Source organism: Atractosteus spatula, chromosome 4 (genome assembly GCF_055471065.1).
Source record: "Atractosteus spatula isolate fAtrSpa1 chromosome 4, fAtrSpa1.hap1, whole genome shotgun sequence".
Lineage (NCBI taxonomy): Eukaryota > Metazoa > Chordata > Actinopteri > Semionotiformes > Lepisosteidae > Atractosteus > Atractosteus spatula.
The window spans coordinates 27,196,742-27,215,844 of NC_142709.1; the positions used below are offsets into that span (position 1 = coordinate 27,196,742).

Sequence of the window (19,103 nt, forward strand, 5' to 3'; positions counted from 1 at the left end):
ATTTGATTTGGTTACAGTACCACATTGTTCCTTCCTTATCCTACCTTATCCATACCTTTGAATACTGTGTGAAACCTTGACTGTTATTAAGCAATGCATCTTACCACAGTGTCTTTGCACTACAACTGAAAAGCTTTGATCTGTGCTAAAATCGTGGGATTCTGACTAAAGACAGTTATTACAATAATGACAAATGGAATCTTTGGGAGAGTAGAAAGGATTTTTATTCGCATACACCTACATTCTCCATTAAGTAGTTTATATCCTGCAGCACAAGGCTTTTTACTCATTTCCATCCATTTTGCTTGTTTTTCCTTTATAAAATGCTTTTCAGAGAATGTTTCAGTGGTTGTTGGAGTTAAGAAAGAATATGGAGTACTTCAACTCATCTATTGTATGCGTAAATTACCTTTCTGAAAAATCAAAGCAGCACTGTGGAAATTCATTTATAGCTGCTGTCATTTGTAGTAAAGTGAGATTTATTCCAAGTCTCACATTTTTTAACACACTAGTATTTTGAAGGTTTATCAGCTAATCCTGTACATTTTGTGGTCCAGAATTATGGTGTACTCATATAGAAAAAAGCAGCCAATTTAAAATACTGCTTTCTTGGATGAATAGAAAGCTTTTGTCATGGATAAGACTGTGAGCACAATTTCTTGCCAGCTGCCATTTAGATGTGCCTAACTGCAGTGAAATTTCACCTGCAGTTTGAAGTTAATGAAATTAAATTTCATTTGAAGGAGAACTGCAGTCCAGCAGCACTAATATTATATAAATCCCAATAACTGTCAGAATTAGTTTTAAGAAGTAAAAATAGGATTTTTGCCAATTTGGCACCTTTAAATTTAATTTATGATCAGTTCTTCAGTTCTTTACCTTATGCTGTGTGGTTAGAGTGAAAGGCAAAATACACAGCCGAGTTTTAATATTATATACTGTATTTTTGTCAAGAAACTCCAGTAATTAAATGTACAGTACGTACATGCACAGGTTTGCAAACTTGCTCAATGCTTTTAAAAAGTACTGTACAATGCACACCTTGACTCTAGTGCTTCAGAATTAACAGTACATTCTAGCAGGATTTTGCTCAAATAAAATAGTAAAGCTTGTGATAAAATTCATTGTCGGGTGTAGTAAATCCAGACCTGTATGTATCCTTTAAAAGAACTGTTTTCAAACCTGCTCACCTTCTTATTTTTTGATGACAAGTCTTTTATTAGAAAAGGCCTATTTAAATTCAAGACATGTTGTGCCATCATTAGACTACTACGTTTGCCTTTTCAGAATATGCTACTTGTGTTCTGGCATTACTTTTGTCACCTTTCAGTGCAAAGTAACTTTTTGATAAATGCACATGAAGATGATGTACTGTATATCTTCTGTTTGTGTTGGATAAACATGTCTCGTACAAATAAAACTCAAACATTATGCAAATGAAGCTCTGCTTGTTTGTAAAGTAAGCTTGGGATTGTACTGAACAGCAGATGTGTGCAGTATATTTAACTAGTCTGGAAAAGTGAGGCAGATTTATTCACAAATGTTCAGTCTTAGGAGCCCAGAACTTTTAGTACAGAAACTTTTTGTTCAGAAAACCTTTTGTTCCCAGACCTTTTAGTATGGAGAGTAATATTTCAGGAAACATAACAAACAGGTTGAATTCAATTGGGGAGTTTTCTTGTTTTTTGATACAATTCCGAACATCTTGCTTGAGCCATATAATAAATTATTGCATTTCTATATTAATTTTTATCCGAAAGGAAAAATTCCAAAGTACTTTACGTCTAAGAAGGGGCCAGCTTCTTGTACCACTGCAATGCTGCAAATGTTTGACGTGTCCAAAGCCATGAACAAAATGCGACATGAGAAATTATTTAATCAACTTGTGTTAGGGCATATATAGGCATATATAGGGAGGTGAATACCTAAAGTACAATTTATTCAGAATTAATACCCCTACCTTAATGAACAGCGCCATTGGAACCTTAATTACCAACTTATTGAATAAGTTTACTGTCCCATCTGAAACCAGCGTTGCCGGTTGTCATACTGTGACATTGCTTTGGAAATTTAGGTCTACAGGAAGAGTGGCACTTAATGGTCCCCCAACACCACTACAGGTGCAATCTGATTTTTCTTAGAGATCAGCTATTGACCAGGTCTGATGTTGCTTAGATTCCAAGATCCAGCTACAAGAGCCTTGAGGTTGCTTGGGCCTTGTACCTTGTGTTTCCATTAGACCAAGTTGGTATACTCCAATAGACATCATGTACATGGAAAGGAAAGGTAAGGTCAATATGCAAATTCGGAAAGCATATCATTCTTCTGCTGTTTTCACAGGAAAATAACAGAAACCATGGCTTACATGTCAAGTTAATTTAAACCCGTTAATTTTACCTTAAATAAGGGTTTCTATGTGAAAATGGTTGTTTACATTGTTCTTACATGTTTATTATGTTTAGCTTTGTTAGCTAAATAGTATGCAATAAGCATGCAGTTCTGTCGAAGTTGCACCTTATAGCTCACACACCAATAATACCATACTGTATACTGTACTGGTTCAGGTGGGTAGCTGCGTCACCATGTTTAGGCTGCAAAGGAACAAGTAAAAGGTTTATTCCATGCTGAAAAAAAGAAAGAAAACACAAGTACCAGTACAGTACATACATACAGTATATACTGTACTGTATAGACACCCCTGTGTTATATTTCCCAGAAAAAGAGCTTTAGGCTTTTGAATTTTGAAGAAAACATATTTGATGTAATATCTTCATTATTTTATTTTTTTTATTATTGTTATTATTATTTATTATTGTTTATTATTGTTTTTTTATTATTGATTTTATTATTGTTACACATCCAGTAAAACATAATTCTTCTGTATTCACTGCATATGTTTGGTTAATTACAAAAACAAAGAAGTTCTGTCCTACCTTAACTGAATATAGGTTCTGTAATATATTTTGAAGTGACAGGCCACAAGAACCTGGGACCTTGATAAGGATTTACAATTTGATCTTAGTAAATAGGTGGTATTTTATTTCAAGGCATTTTTCACTAAGTATCAGAAGGCCAAGACAGTCAATTATATTGAAAAGTGTCCAGTTTTGATGGGATGATCAATAACCACTGGTGATTAATTTATTGCTGCCCTATTATTCAGCTACTAGGCAGGTTTACAATGTTATTGACCTCTTACAGAAATTTACAGCTTCAGTGGAGAAATATTAACGAAGACATTTATGGACTATTAGAATTAATGTCCTGGCATTGGGCTTACTGTGTGATGTGTATAATCTGAAACTTTTTATGATCTGATCATTTATTATTTTCAAGACGCAGCATTCTCAACCTGGTTCGTAAAAGTTTTGTTTGTTTTTTATATTATGTTAAATCTAACAAATTCTATAAATACATGTTTTAATGATTCATGGCCAGTTGTTGGTGTTGTCTATTTTTATGTTTACTACAGACTTAATAACGTTTACCTTCTTCCTTCATCAGAACTATCCATACAGCAGATTGAAGGAAGCTTGAACATCAATTATTTTAAAAATACTAAAACATGCAAATACAGTAACTACAGACAATGGTAGTGTTCTCTGTGCTGTATTATTATTAGAGAAAATAAACCTATTTATTTTTCTGAATACATTAATTACATGATAATATTATTATATGTTCATTACAGTATATGAATTTGCTCTATGTTAAACTTTTTTATTGTTTTGTTTGTTTTATTGTTTTAAACTAGCTAAAAAAAATATATAATTATTGTTCATTAGTATTCATGAATCTTGTTGTTTTAGTATCATACTGTACCATTGACATTGCCAAAATTAAAAGCAAATTAATTTGGAAAGCTACATAAATGATATGTGAGTCTTCCATATGAAGGGTAAGCAGTATATATTTTCAAAATGCACGAAGCATTCCAGGTTCGATATTCAAGATACAAGTTAAATATAGTAGTTATATAAATACCATATGTAAATTAATGTAACGTAAACCTAACATTTAATTTATGAAAATTTTAACAAGGTAAAACATGGAATACACAGTGAGGTGTTGGAAATGTAATTACTGAACCATTTTTAATAAAGTAATTACATTACTTTTAATGGAGAGTTACTGTACTTGGCATGAAATGAACATTTACGATAAAACAAGCTGATACTATTAGCATTGTGACAAATAGGTAATGACATTTAGAATTATATTGCTGCCCTCAATTAGCTTATGCAAAGCACAAATTAATTATCACTGTTGAAGATGCTAACCCTTGTCTCTCCTTTCAAACCCCTTCAGTCTGTTGCATTTTCCAAGTAACTTCAAGTGGTGACCTATGTTATTTGTAACCTTAGGCAGTGATTGCCCTCATAATGATAAAGTCATCTTTTGAGGGCAAGTGGAAACCTTTAGTCAAAGGGGAAAAAAAGTGTTCCACTCTTCCAATGAACATGATGTACTTCAAGTGCTCAGATTTCTGGCAATTAACATTTTTGCTACTGCTTAATTTGGGCCATTTGTTTTACAATAAAAGACTGCCATTGCTGAGTTCACTTAATGTACTGCCATTCGTCAACTTGAAGGCTATAAAATTCATATGAAAACAGCCCCAGGAAGAAAGTTATTGTTTTTATTTATTTTTGAAGACAGAGCAAGATATGGTTATATTGTGTGATAATCTAATGAAACAGAACACTCGCTCAAGAGTGATAAGAAATAATCAGGAAGAAACCCTGAATCAGCAAAGTGTACTGTAAGTCTTAACTAATCATGAACTTTCACAAAGTTACCTTTGAGAAAATCTATATTTTATATTTTCACATTTAACATACAGTGGAAAATATACACTGATATACTTGAGAGATGCACCCACACTTTAAAAATATTTGCCAGGTTTATTATATAGGTTTGTTATAGGTGTTGGCTGTTTTATCACTGAATCCATCCATCCATTTTCTTACAGCTTCATCCAGTTCAGGGTCACAGGGGAGCTGGAGTCTATCCTCACAAGCAACAGGCACAAGGCAGGGTACACCCTGAATAGGATGTAATTGCAGGGCACATGCTGCACAGACACAAAGACAAACACAAACACACTCATGACAGAGTTTAATTTTTGCAGAAGACAGTTAACCTACCAGCATTTTTTGGACTATGGGAGGAAACCAGAGCACCCCAGAAAACCCTTGAGAACATGGGGAGAACATTATACAGTAGATCCTATATACTGTAAGTGTTTCTTTCAGGATGCATTTTAGCATAAATATTTGGTACTCCTGCCTTCTAGCCTTTTAAACATACAGATGCAGCCATCCAAAATGCGTGGTACAAGCCCGCGGTACGGTAATCTACCCACAAGCCACCGCGGGGCACCGTAGGGCACCGCGGTAAGTGATTGGCTGGCCAAAATGACCGACAGGGGCACTCGTGGTGCATTGGTTGGTAGTGAAAAGATTTAATCATTTAATCTCTTTACTTTGCACATTTAAATCCGCTTAGTTTTGAATATTTATATGGAATTTTACCACTAAAGGGAAATTTTAGTAGCTGAGCATAAAAAGAAGAGGAGCATAACGCATCTGAAGGTCATAAACGATATTAATTTAGGAACATAAACATTACTGTATGTACATAAACTGTACTGTGTATGGCTGGTCTTAGTAGTTTAAAGAAAAAATACACACCAGTCTTCCATTTCTCCCTAAACATTTTAAGCATGAAAGTTTTATGAAACGGTACCCAAATATGCGATTGCTGTATAGAATGAATTTTAATTTAAAAAAATTATTTAACACGAAAATTAAGCTGTTTACATCTTCCGCCTGAGAACAGTCACCCGTTGCTACCCAACACAGAAACACAGCCACTAACTAGCAAAGAGAGGACATTAGCTAGCCAATATGATAAAGAAATAAATGATTATTTTGTTTATTTCTTTTGCACATTTATTTGAACATTTCCATCGATTGTACAAGCACTTGGAAACTATCCAATCCCTAGTTCATCAGGCATTTTCTTTTACACTGCGGGCATTCTCCCGGTCTGGCGCCGGTCTGTGTCTTCTAGGATATAATGCCAGCGAACTCTTGTTTTTATGTCCACTATAACACACAATCTCCTTTGCTTTTAACCGAGCGTTTAATAATTTCCTAAAATGAAAATGATTTACTTTATTTCCCTCACAGGATCAATAAAAGTATCTATCATCTGTCTAAACTATGGGACAGAATTCTGGGGTCTCCCCATACCAGAGATTATGGTAGGGCTTCAGAATGGTGATTGGCTGACACCATCTGACACCCCTCTGATTGGAGAAAAAGACGTGCTGGTTTGCTATACGTACATACTGTACCAGGAAGAGGATTTCTTTCTATTCGAAACGTGTATTTTAAAAGTTTAAGAAGTAAAAACCTTACAGCGTACACAGATTTCTAAACTGATCAGGATCGTTCTTTGTCTTATGCATAATAATGTTCACCGGTCTGTCCAGCAAATTAATAATAAACTTTATTTTATATAGCGTTTTAAACGAATAAGTAATTAGATTGCTCATAAACCTAATCACTTATTCTACATAAACACAGCATAATGGCTCTCTGAAAATGCTTTTTCTTTTTATTTAGGCTCAGATTTCAACTATAGATCGTATTATTATAAACTTTCTTGGAAAAATGTATTTTATGTAAACCATGTTTGCTGTTAATTCATTTAGGGCTAGAATATGTTCATTGTCTTCCAATCGAGTCGAGTTGACATTAGAAGCTTGCCACGCCCGGACTGTTACACCAACGCATTAGCATGTTAAAGCGATTTCATTGAGGAGCCTAGCTTTCTTAACTAGTAAGTACTGTACTTCCTTGGTTTTGGAGGGGGGAGGTGTCTTTCGCTGGAAATCTCTCCCCCTTCTACTTTGAAAATATCTGTGAAACCGGTTTAATTCGTCACAGCCAGCACTCCCACAGAGAGGGGGGTTGTACTCGTTAATGTCTAAGCCGGAACACATCATTATATCTCATTTTGAATTTCTATAAAAAAATCATTTGCCCAGCATAACACTATTGTTGTTAGTGTTTTTATCCTGTAAAGCGCTTTGAGGAGCACAGCTTTCTCACCACTTAGATTACTTTTTGATACCATCCTTACACAAAGCAGAAACTTCTTGTATTTTCCGATGACATACAAGTGGAAAGATTACAGATTTTAATCGTCTTTTTTTCTGAACCAGGGAAAATCTGATCATGTTTCTCTATAACAATAATAAAAAACTTTATTTTACATATCACCTTTAACTAGTATACTTTTAATACAGTCTTTGCTGTGCTCTAGAGGATCCTTGCGATATTTCGAGCTCTGGTTGAATGATAAGTGTCGCAGTTTAAATAATTTTCGTAGTTGGAAATTATGAAACGCTCTGTTAAAAGCAAGGGAGTTTTTGTGTCCGTTACAGTAAAAGAAAATGCCTGACAGAGTAGGGCTTGGACAGATTCCAAGTGCATTTTTGCAATTTACGTTGCATTGTCCATTGTGCTGCTGTAATACAGTTTAAAATAATTCAAAGTCTATTTAGATACGCGATTAAAAAAAAAACATTTTTGAATCCCCGGCGGAACACATTCCATAAGAATCAGCGCTTTTATATATCGCCTTTAAAGGTGGCTTCTCAAAACGCTTTACAGGATAAAAACAACAATAACAGCAACAACAACAATATTGTATTTCATTGCACTTTGACAGATCGTCCTTAAATCAATTGTTGACTTTTCTCTCTTTACTACTGAACTTGTTTGGATTGACTGAGCTCCGTTCTGTACCATACAATGATCCCCCCAGAGTCTCTGCCCCTGGTGATTTGGGTTTTTTTGACAGAGGGTAAAAAACTCTTTCTCTCGCTTGCCCTCCCCCCCCTGTATATTGTCTGTTTTTTTGGGCTGTCCTTTGACAATTTCAGGAAGACTAAGGGAGGACTAAGGGAATTGTCAACTGTTGTTGAAGCTCTGTGAGCTCGGTGACTTTGAGACCACTTGTTATCCCAGGTTGTTTGAATCGCCACAATTCAAATAGAGAAAAAAGAGCTGACTGACAAGATTTAAGATGTGGCTGTTAATGTTGGATTAAAAAAAACACTTTGCCCGACGTTTGTTGCATTGCTTGAAAAATAACTTTATTTCGAGAGACTGGATAAGTAATTCAAGTGTTTTTTTTTAACTTCCTGAAAAACAATTAATAATTTAACAATATGTGCAAACGTTTTATGATATGTCGCTGTTGTGAATGTCTGTGGACAAGTGCTGGCTGGACAGGAGGCTCTACTGTACACAGAGAGGGGCGGGAGGGGGGGACAAGCCGATACATACTCTTAGAGTTTGATTAATAGGGAATATAATATAGAAATATAGTACTAAAAATAAGATACATTCTACAGACATTCACAACAGCGACTGTCAGAAGATAGGACACAGTGGCTCAGACACCCGCTGAATGGAAAGGGGCACTTTAATGTTCTGTATGGCTAATACTAAAGCCAATACTTTAATATTCTTTTCTGTATGTTTAACAATAGTGGGTACTGGCCTAATTCGGCCCTGCTCCCGTTGTTAGGTGTTAATGTGTTGTTGTTAAGTGTGAATTTGTACCAGTTTCCCTGAGGTCTGGCTTTTTTTCTGGAAAACCATAACTCTGGTCTTGTCCAGATTGACTGTCAGCGCCCAGGTCTGACAGTGCTGCTCCAGCAGTGCCAGGTTCTGCCGCAGCCTCTGTTCTGTGGGCGACAGCAGGACCAGGTCGTCTGCAAAGAGCAGGAACTCGATTTCTGTAATTAATGCAGATCAGTAAATCAAGGGACAAAACAATTATTGCGCCCGGCTCCTCAATGGGCTTTGACGTGCTAATGCGTTGGTTTAACAGTCCTGGTGTGGCAATGTTTTTTATTATTGTTATAGAGAAACATGATCAGATTTTCCCCGGTTCAGAAAAAAAGATCTAAAGTATACTAGTTTGTCACTCTTCTCATCCCCTCTTTGCTAAATGGCTTTTGAATAGAGTCACATGAAGAGAGAGGTGAAACAGCCCTACACAGCCCTGTCGCAGTACACAAATATAATTATATCTTATTAATTTCTTTAGATACGTGATTCTTTTAATACAGTCTTTGCTGTGCTCTTGGGGATCCTTGTGATATTTCGAGCTCTGGTTGAATGATAAGTGTCACAGTTTAAATAATTTCCGTAGTTAGAAATTATGAAACGCTCTGTTAAAAGCAAGAGAGTTTTTATGTCCGTTGCAGTAAAAGAAAATGCCTGACAAAGTAGGGCTTGGACAGATTCCAAGTGCATTTTTGCAATTTACGTTGCATTGTCCATTGTGCTGCTGTAATACAGTTTAAAATAATTCAAAGTCTAAACAGTATCAGCTTTATGGGTTGCAATTTAAAAAAAGCCAAAAACCGCACTCAAAATGCAATTTAGAGCTTTCTGGCAAGAGGAGACACCCAAATTAATAATGTAACATGCCACTGTTTGTGCATGAACAAGGTTATACTGCTATTTCCTTAGATACGCGATTAAAAAAAAATTAAAAATTTTTGAATCCCCGGCAGAACACATTCCATAAGAATCAGCGCTTTTATATATCGCCTTTAAAGGTGGCTTCTCAAAACACCTTACAGGATAAAAACAGCAATAACAGCAACAACAACAATATTGTATTTCATTGCACTTTGAAAACCAAGTAATAACTTAACTATATGTGCAAACGTTTTATGATATGTCGCTGTTGTGAATGTCTGTGGAGTGTATCTTATTTGCCTGTCTGTCCTGGCTCTCTCGCTCGCCCTCCCCCCCTCTCTCCCTCAATTCAATTCAAGGTGCTTTATTAACATGACAGATGGGTACAATCAGTGTTGGGTATTTACTTTGCTTTGAGATGCCACTTTTAAAGGTGATATATAAAATCAAGGCTTTAACTTGCTTTAACTCCGCAAGTCTGAGTTCTCGTGTCTGTCCTATCCGAACTCGAAAGTATTACAATATATATCTTTATAGCAGGTGGTGTACAGATTTTTAGTATAGATTACACTTTTCTAAAATGTATTTAAAAAATAAAAACGATTACAATCTAATCTTTCCACGTTTGATCCCAAGATCCCAAGAAAAATAAATCTAAATGGGGAGAAAGCTATGCTGAAAGTTTATTAAGATACTTAGAAGACAAAGATATCAATTTATGTTGCATTTGTCTGATTGTGAATCAAAAAACACATATATTTAAACCCGCGTTTGCGATTTAAATCAAAACGCAATTTAAATCAATATAAATGTTTATATTGTAACGCCTAGGTGACTATTCATTGTTATTAAAATGACTTAAATTCGATCATGTTGTGATATTTAGAAATATAAATTTGTTTGGTGAGGGTGAGGTTTTATTTAATCTCTGACTCAGGGAAACGTTTCATTTTTTCAAAGAAATGTTTGTTAAAGGAAATTCATGGCTCCAGCAGGATTCGATCACAGACCGTGTGACGTGGGAGTCAGGAACCTAACCCACTGCACCACCAGCAAGGTCACATGCAGAGTGCTGAAAAAGCACTACAGAAACATTATCAACAGACAATGTACAGCGTGTACTATTCTTGTGTTGCGGTACATGAATATAATTATATTGTTATTAATTTCTTTAGATACGCGATTCCATATTATATTCCCTTTTAATCAAATTCTAAAAGTATGCTTGTTGACTCCGGTATCACGTTAGTTAAAGACTTCAATGCTTAAAATGTTTAGGGAGAAATGGAATACCGGTGTGTATGTTTTCTTTAAAGTACCGAGACCAGCCATATACTGTATGTTTAAGTTCCAAAATTAATATCGTTTATGGCCTTCACACGCGTTACAGTATGCTCCTATTCTTTTTATGCTCAGGTACTAAGATTTCCTTCAGTGGCAAAATTCCATATAAATATTCAATACTTAAACGGGCACAGTTAAGACATTATATATACATATACATACTGTTTACAGTACAGTTTGCATACGATAATATGTTTATGTTCCTAAATCAATCTCTTTTATGAGCATGTGAAAGGCATGGTGAATCGATTCTCAAAAATTACTGTACTTTGCATGATTGGAAACAAATGCGTGATTGTGAAATGCTGTGGTGTTACTTTTACAAAGACGGTCAATGAAAAAAAGAATGTGGACCAGGGCAATGCTTTGAGTTTACAGCTTGTCCAAGGTCATTCATTATTAATACTATTAGTAATATCTTCGTTAAAGACTTTGATGGCGACAGCTCAAACATGAGAGGTTCAGCTTTATTAGCTCCACCTTGCGGAAATTCCGGATACTACTATTTTGCTTGCAGTATTATAGGAGAATTTACGGTAACTCGCGGTAGAATGCGTAAAGCGCACCGCAAAATAATGAAGTATAGCCCGCGCATTTTGAATGGCTGCATCTGTAGTAGCTTCTATTTTTATGTTATATCTTTCACTTTGGTTCAATTAAAAATACTGTTCCTTTCTTGTGATAGATTGGTTAGGTTAAATCCTAGTTTTTACAAAATGTATCTGAGTGATTTATTTTTAGGAATCATACTTAAAAGAAGCATTTTTTAACCAGGTGATTTGTATATACTGTTTAGTTCATATCAGATATCAAGACATACTTATTTCAGCACATTCATTATTTTTAAAACATACAGAATATTCCAGGCTTAAAGTAAATTAATCTCTTCCAGAGATTATGCTTTGCTTATACTGTAGCCTAAGTCAAAGTAAATAATGAATAGTGCTTAGAAATTCACTTAGAGCACTTCCTATAGATTGGGGCAGTCTACAGGATGATGGATGGCCAAAGCAGTTCACGTGTAGCATGTGATTTCGACAGTAGCTTGTTGTTCACCATTACATGACCACAAGCATCCACATAATGTGACTTTTGGCTGGAAGAGACATTGCCAGGGGTGTTCCTCTGTTCAGCCTATAAGACAACTGGTAGATCTAAGCATGTATTTAGCAGTGGATGGCAATCTAATGTTATCACCATCAAAATATTCCATTCCTTTACACAAACTTCAGTAAATCTTTTAATGATTTCTTATGTTCTCACATGCATTTGAATAATTGAATTAGAAGCAGCGTCTGGTTTCACTGGAAACCCACCTTTAGTCTATATTCAGAGGGCTGTCCGCTGTGTAGATGTACTGTATAAATTGCAATAGTCTTCTGATATAGAATCATGACATTTCTTTCTGTAATGCTTTTTGTAGATTTTGGGGTCTTTTAGGACACCTAATTTTGTTTGCTGACATAATTATTACGATTATTAATGGATCTCTCAGGTGCACCCTCTGATTATGAAATTTTATGTAAGGTTGACTGGATGTACTGTAGTGTCAGTCGTGTGTATTTACTTTCAAATACGCAGTGCTTCTGGAGTGTAGTGATTGTGGATGGATGGACTCCATACTGTATGCTCCTCATTGTGACGTTCCTGCCAGAACATTACCAAAGATTTTTCTCTCTGTCAGTGGCGTCACTGCAGTGGAATTAAAACAGGTAAATCAGATTTGTAAGCTAGTACTATATGTTCTACAGGCATATCACAGCATGGTATAGTACTGTAGCATACTCAAAAAGAAAATCAATTAGCATGGTATAGTTAATAATTAGGGGTAAAAGGTATTGCCATCAATATAATTCATGAATTCAAGAAACTTGTAAAGTGGCGTTGGTTATCAGCATGTTGAAAGAAATATATCATGAAGTAAATAAAAATGGCTTCAAATGCTATAAAATACTGTATGTAAAGGAAATTTATGGTTTTAAAAGCTTATTGAATTTTAATTCTTTAATTTTTGTGTATGTAACATATTGTCAATTAATTTGTGCTCACAGATAGTTTTTAGCAGATTTACAGTAGTTATTAAATGAGTCTGTTTTTTTGTCCTTAGAAAATCTTTGAATTTACACTATAAGACATAGTTGAAATGAAATGCCGTTAAATGAAGTAATTAGTTTAATAATTGGTTTTACTAATGGGACACAAGCATGGTAACAAAACCAGTCTGAATCAATAGACTATTTTAATTAACAACAAAGTCCAGATTATTTGGATCTAATAGCAGCATGGGAATATATTTTCACCGAAGGGTTTTACTAGAAACATTGTTAGCAAAAAATGAGGACTTATCCAACAAAAATTCAAAGTAAAAAGGCTTAAACTTTTTGTTAATTAAAAAAAAGCTTCAATGATGGTATTAGTTAATAAACGAAGATGTAATCATGGGCCTCTTGGCAGTTTTGAAATGAAAAGTAGTAGTGTGGGGATGTTATTCCTTTTAATGAGAACATTTGATATACCTGATCAGATTCAGTATGGTACTGCATCAGAGATCATGTTTTAGAAATGTCATTTTATCTCATGTTTGGAGTCCACTAGGATGTGTTTCTAAATCAATTAGTTTCTGCGGCATTTCCAAGAGCTAATAAGCACCTTAGAATCATTTAGCTTTTAATCAATTCCCACTCACTTTACTGTGAAAATTAAGGGTCTATTAATTGGTAGTTGAATCAGAGTATGTTAGGGAAATTAGGATAAATGGGTTTCCTTTTATGAAAGCGTTAGAAGAGTAGTATTCAGGCAATTTTTTATGTTTTTATTTTTTTATATGATGTACTGTAAAGTACACTTGATCAAGAAAATCCATATTTATAAGATGTGTGTATTATGGTATATACATATACTGTATATGTTTTGTAATACACAACTATACACATATTTCTGAATATGTGATACATGAAAATGGCTAACTAACATCACTGTATTGTAGTTTTGTAAACAGTAGAAGCAGAAGTGTAAGTAGGTAGCACAAAATTCATCTTGTAATTTTGGGTTTAGGGTAAACTCAATTAACTTTGCAAATGTGAAAAATTTTAATGGGTTCTTCACGCTTTAATAATACACCATTTAAAATAAATTGGCCTAAATAATATTTGCATTACACTTAATTGAGATGTATGTTTCGGTGCTTTTTTGGGGGAAAAACTAAATTTTTCAAGTCATGCATTAAAGGATATATTGCTTCAGATACAAAACAGAGAGAAATTGATTAGATAATTCTACACATACAGTATATTGAACTGCAGTCTGTGTGTGACTAAAATTTGCAGTTTATTGCTTTGTTTTCTCAACCCATTTTTTATTGATTGTATATCAGAGGTACACTTTAAAACCACCATAGGACAATTAGAGCAACTAGGCAGGTCACAAGTAATTTAGTATCCAGTGTCACAAAGCTTTCCTCCATAACACCATTTTCAATTAAACTTGGGTTTCATTATTAAATGACTTTTATGAGATTAAGCTGCTCTCTGATATGAACTTATTTGAATTTTATTATCTTCCCTCCACCCCATGTCTGATTCTGTGGAAGTGACCACTTCATCCATCAGAACAGATGTGGATGCCATTTTGTGTTTGGCTGAGTATTGCAGCAGGGACAGAACAGAAGCCGAGAGATGATGTACTGGGTAAAACATGCCAGAGAGCCATTGACAAGCTTGGATTCCTGTTTTCCTACACCTAGCATCCTAGAAAAAACAAAACATTTGTTTTGTTTTTCACAAGAAGCTGTATGATGTATTTGCTGTATGATGCCAATACAGCAAATATTATGGTTTTTCTTCTTGCCTTTTCCTCATTTATTGTAGATATATGACATTATAATTAGGAATACTCTGTAGAGTTAAAAAATTGTAGCTTATATGAATGAAACCCAGTTAGTGTTAGAAATTAATCTTTTATTTCTCCTTTTGTTTCTTTTTTAATTTAATTACTGTCAAAACATACAAATTCTTATTCTGCTCTTAATCATTCACTATAATTTCATTTTAATTTTATACATTAATATATCCCTGGATGAAAGGGGTGTCAATTAACATATTATGATTGTTGGTGTACATCGTACTACAGTGAAAAAATAACTCTAGATCTAGACAATTGATTAATTTAGCCAATGTGAAAAGCTTACAGTAGCCTTCTTAACAATCAAAGAATCCTTTGTACAGCAATATACAAGAGCCAAAATTAATTTATAGTTATTTTTAACAGTCCCACACTTGTACTTCAGGGATTGTGCCTTGGACATGTATTGTAAGGGTTATTTGATTTAGAGTAAACATATAGTAAAATATAGGCTTCGGGTAGCAGCTTTCTTTTGAAAATTATAGATATAATTTTGTCTCAGACATTTAAAAATTTCAAAGAAAAAACTACCTGTGTGACATTATGAATTTTCATTCAGCAGTTCTCAGAAAGTTATTTATTTCAAGTAAGAGTCACTGAAGTTATGCACTTTAATAAAAAAAAAAGATTTAGAACTGAGGTCCTTCTCTGTATAAACATAAAAATCTATTAAACTAGCTAATGGTTGTGATGAACATCTCTATTACAGTTAATTTAAATATTAGAAAAGGTCTAAGTGGGAAACTGCAAGAGTGTGCTTCATAGGAGATTAATTTCACATTCAAAAGTAGAAAATATATGGTTTGTCTGTGGAGCCATCTTCAAATGTGTTTTAATGTTAGAAAGCAAAAAAAGTTAAATTATGAGTTGATTACACGAATAAATTGTAAGCTGAATTCAAGAATAGTAACTACAGCTGGCATAAAGGATATAGACCTGTCTGAGTACTATGAAAATTCGTTTTCTGTTTTGTTGTTTTTTAACAGTAGTACTGTATCTAAATGAAAACTTGAACATTTTATGTATTCCTTTAGTATGTGTAGTATGATGTACAGACAATATGCAACCAAGCATTGCTAGGTTAAAGAAATAACCATTACTTAAGGAAGCTTGTGTTTGTTCTTTCAGTTGAATTATTCCATTACTCAAAATGAGAGCTCACTTAATCACAGGAGATATGCACTGAAGTCAAAAGTACATTTTTGTTTAAGAATATGTATTAAACTCCTACAGTTCTAGGTTATAGCTGTCAAACACAAATGTTGCTCAGTCCTTAAATCCTGAAAAGGTTGGTCCTTTGAGTGTCATTAAAAGGCAAACAATTTATTGTATGTATTGTACCACTTTTATTTGCAAAAAACAAGAAAATAAATTGATAGTCCCACACAACAGATATACAGTATTTGTTATTTTCTGTATTTATATGTGGTACACATTGGGGTGTAAAATCTTGTTAACAAGACAGCTCTGAATATAAGCTGTTTGAGTTGCATGTCATTTACCGTTATGTATGCTTAGCATGGTGGTACTAGCTGCTTGCTAAGACAATAAACCAATAAAGTAAACATGACTCATTTCATATGAAACAGCTTGTGTATAAATAATACAAACCACCCATGAAGATACCTAGTGTACTCACAAGTATTGTAGCTTTCGCCTCCTTCCTACAGTATATGACCATAGTTCTTTTTCCTTTCTTAACTATTTTAGTCTTGGTGAAGAAATCGTAAATGTCAGAGTTTGTTGTGCAAATCTTATTATCATTATTTTTTTATTTGTTATTTACAAGATAACATTGTTATTTTATCTGCTTCACATATGTTTCATTCTGTTCGAGGGATCCCTGACATACTGTAACATACTGTAAATGGATGCTGTGTAAAGGGGTCTACTTTTAAGCTTGCCAGGGTAATTTTTCTGTCCTATCATCTATAAAAATCATCCTTTTCTTATAATTAGTTTAACATATCTAGAGAAAAATTTTCAAAAATAATAATTGTATCGAAGCTTCATATTATGCTGACAAATAGTGATTAACAATGTTAAATATTTTGTTTTAATCAGCTAGAAAACTGTTTAATTAACTATTAAAAAGAGTAGCAGTGGTTATGGTATTTTGGTTGATCAATTATTTATAGTTATCCAGAGACGTAAAATTAATAATCAGATATTAGCCCCTGTGTATAATCTGAAGATGAGAAATTTCTAATGACATTTTTCAGTACTTGCTGTGCATTACTGGCAGTATGACTTAACGATTGGGGATAATGCTGTCTTTTCAAATCAACTTAAAGGACTCAGGGACTATGCATTGCTTTGCTAAGTACTTTGCTTGAAATGCTGTGTATTGTAGATGGGCAGCAAGCGACAGTTTGAAATTTCAGATCCATATACTGTAGGAGTACACACTTGAGTTGTGATATCCAGGAGTAAATGGCAAGACTTAAACTGTGTGCCTCAGTAGACATCTGGCCTAAAAAGAAGCTTGCCATCTCTCTCACTCACTCATTTATTGTAAGAACCTATGATTTAATTGCCATAAAAGGGTACAACAATCTTGCAGAAATGCCAATCCCATACTACATGGTTTTTTTTTTACTGAAAACAAAAGAAACTGATATTAGGATTTATTTTTGTAACAAATTTGGAATCCAAAGTTTTCTTCATTTGCTATTCTCAATAAATTGAGTGGAGTATTTGCCCAATTTGTATTATTTTCAATTTATGAAAATACAGTATTCCAGTTTGTAGTGATTAAAGTCATAATTCCATTTTAAATATATGTTTTTGTTGTTGTGTTTTCAGAGTTTTTCCTGGAGCTCCTGGAAAACACTGAGAAGTCCCTAAATGATATGTTTGTGCGGACTTACGGCAAGCTGTACATGCAGAACTCTGAAGTGTTCATGGACCTCTTCACTGAGCTGAAGAGATACTACACAGGCGGGAATGTGAATCTAGAAGAGATGCTGAATGATTTCTGGGCTCGGCTGCTGGAGCGAATGTTTCAGCTTTTGAACTCACAGTATCATTTCACGGATGAGTACTTGGAATGTATTAGCAAATACACGGACCAGCTAAAGCCTTTTGGAGATGTGCCCAGAAAACTGAAGGCTCAGGTTACTAGAGCATTTATTGCAGCTCGTACTTTTGTCCAGGGGCTCACTGTCGGAAGAGAGGTGGCCAACAGAGTGTCCAAGGTAAGGAATGTTTTTGACAGTAGTCCAAGTACCCTTATGCCCAGATCCTCTATCATTTTGCAGAGGAAGAATATAAACTATATATATTTCTTTCACAATTGAGAGTAGAGATACAAATGAAGAAAAAAGCTTTGTATTGCTGAGACCTTTTAAAAGCTGTGTTAAATTCTAATTAAAATCTATGTCAAATTGTGACCAATGCTTGATTTTAATCTATGAATTACTCTGCACCTGCTGATGGCTTCATAAAGGAAGCTGTATGCTTTTGGCAGCTTTTTTGTGTGTCCTACAGTTGTAATTACTTGTTCGATGTAAGGGGTAGCACTCTTGTTTCAGCAGTCCCTGAACTCATTAAACTGTGCCGGCTTGTGGTCTAGCTTCACTTTTCGCACAGTACCATTTCCAACACATTAATATTAGGTTTGCAAAAAGTGTTCCAAAGAAAACTAAAATGTTTATACATAGAAACATCCTGATTTGTTAGCTGGTAAAACACGTTATGGTGTTTTTAGACTCTTTGATATTTTGCAACACATATTAGCACAGCATATTAGCCTCTGCATTGATTGCCCATCTTTGCCATCATTTTCCATACCCAAAAAGTGCAAAAAATGTCTTGTATAAGGTTAATGTCTTTTTTATTTTTAATTTGCATCCTTTTTTTTACAGAGCTGTTTTGACATTTCTATTTCTAAATTATTCCTTTTCCCACATAATGAAGCAGCTAAATATGCTGCATATATTTCACTTACAGTACTAGAAGATCAGACAGATTGCTGGTTTTCTTTTGTTTCATTTCTGACATACAAACAAGGGGATGAGGCTGTTTTACTGTTAGTAATGAAAAATTAAAACACAATTAAATGGTAGCAGCCATATCATTCTGCAACTCACAACTGGCAACCCACTGATGCTAAGCAGGTGTGAGCCTGGTCAGTACCTGGATGGGAGGCCTCCTGGGGAAAGTTTTCTGCTGGAAGAGGTGTTAGTGGGGCAAGCAGGGGGTGCTCACCCTGCAGTCCATGTGGGTCCTAATGCCCCAGTATAGTGATGGGGGCACTGTGGCTCGTCATGAAGTGCGCTGGTCTGCGGGCGGTGAGAGTCCGGATTCAAAACCCCAGATTAATCTGTGGTCAGAATCTGGGTTCAC

At 34.7% G+C, this 19,103-nt stretch overlaps 1 protein-coding gene across 1 annotated transcript in view; it reads left to right on the forward strand.

Moving 5' to 3' along the window:
- Positions 1-19,103, forward strand: part of gpc6a (glypican 6a) — a 337,751-nt gene that overhangs the window by 146,188 nt on the left and 172,460 nt on the right. Inside the window, exon 3 of the mRNA XM_088913348.1 lies at positions 17,562-17,953. Within this exon, the coding sequence (XP_088769474.1) occupies positions 17,562-17,953 (392 nt within the window). The remainder of the gene's footprint in view (positions 1-17,561; positions 17,954-19,103) is intronic.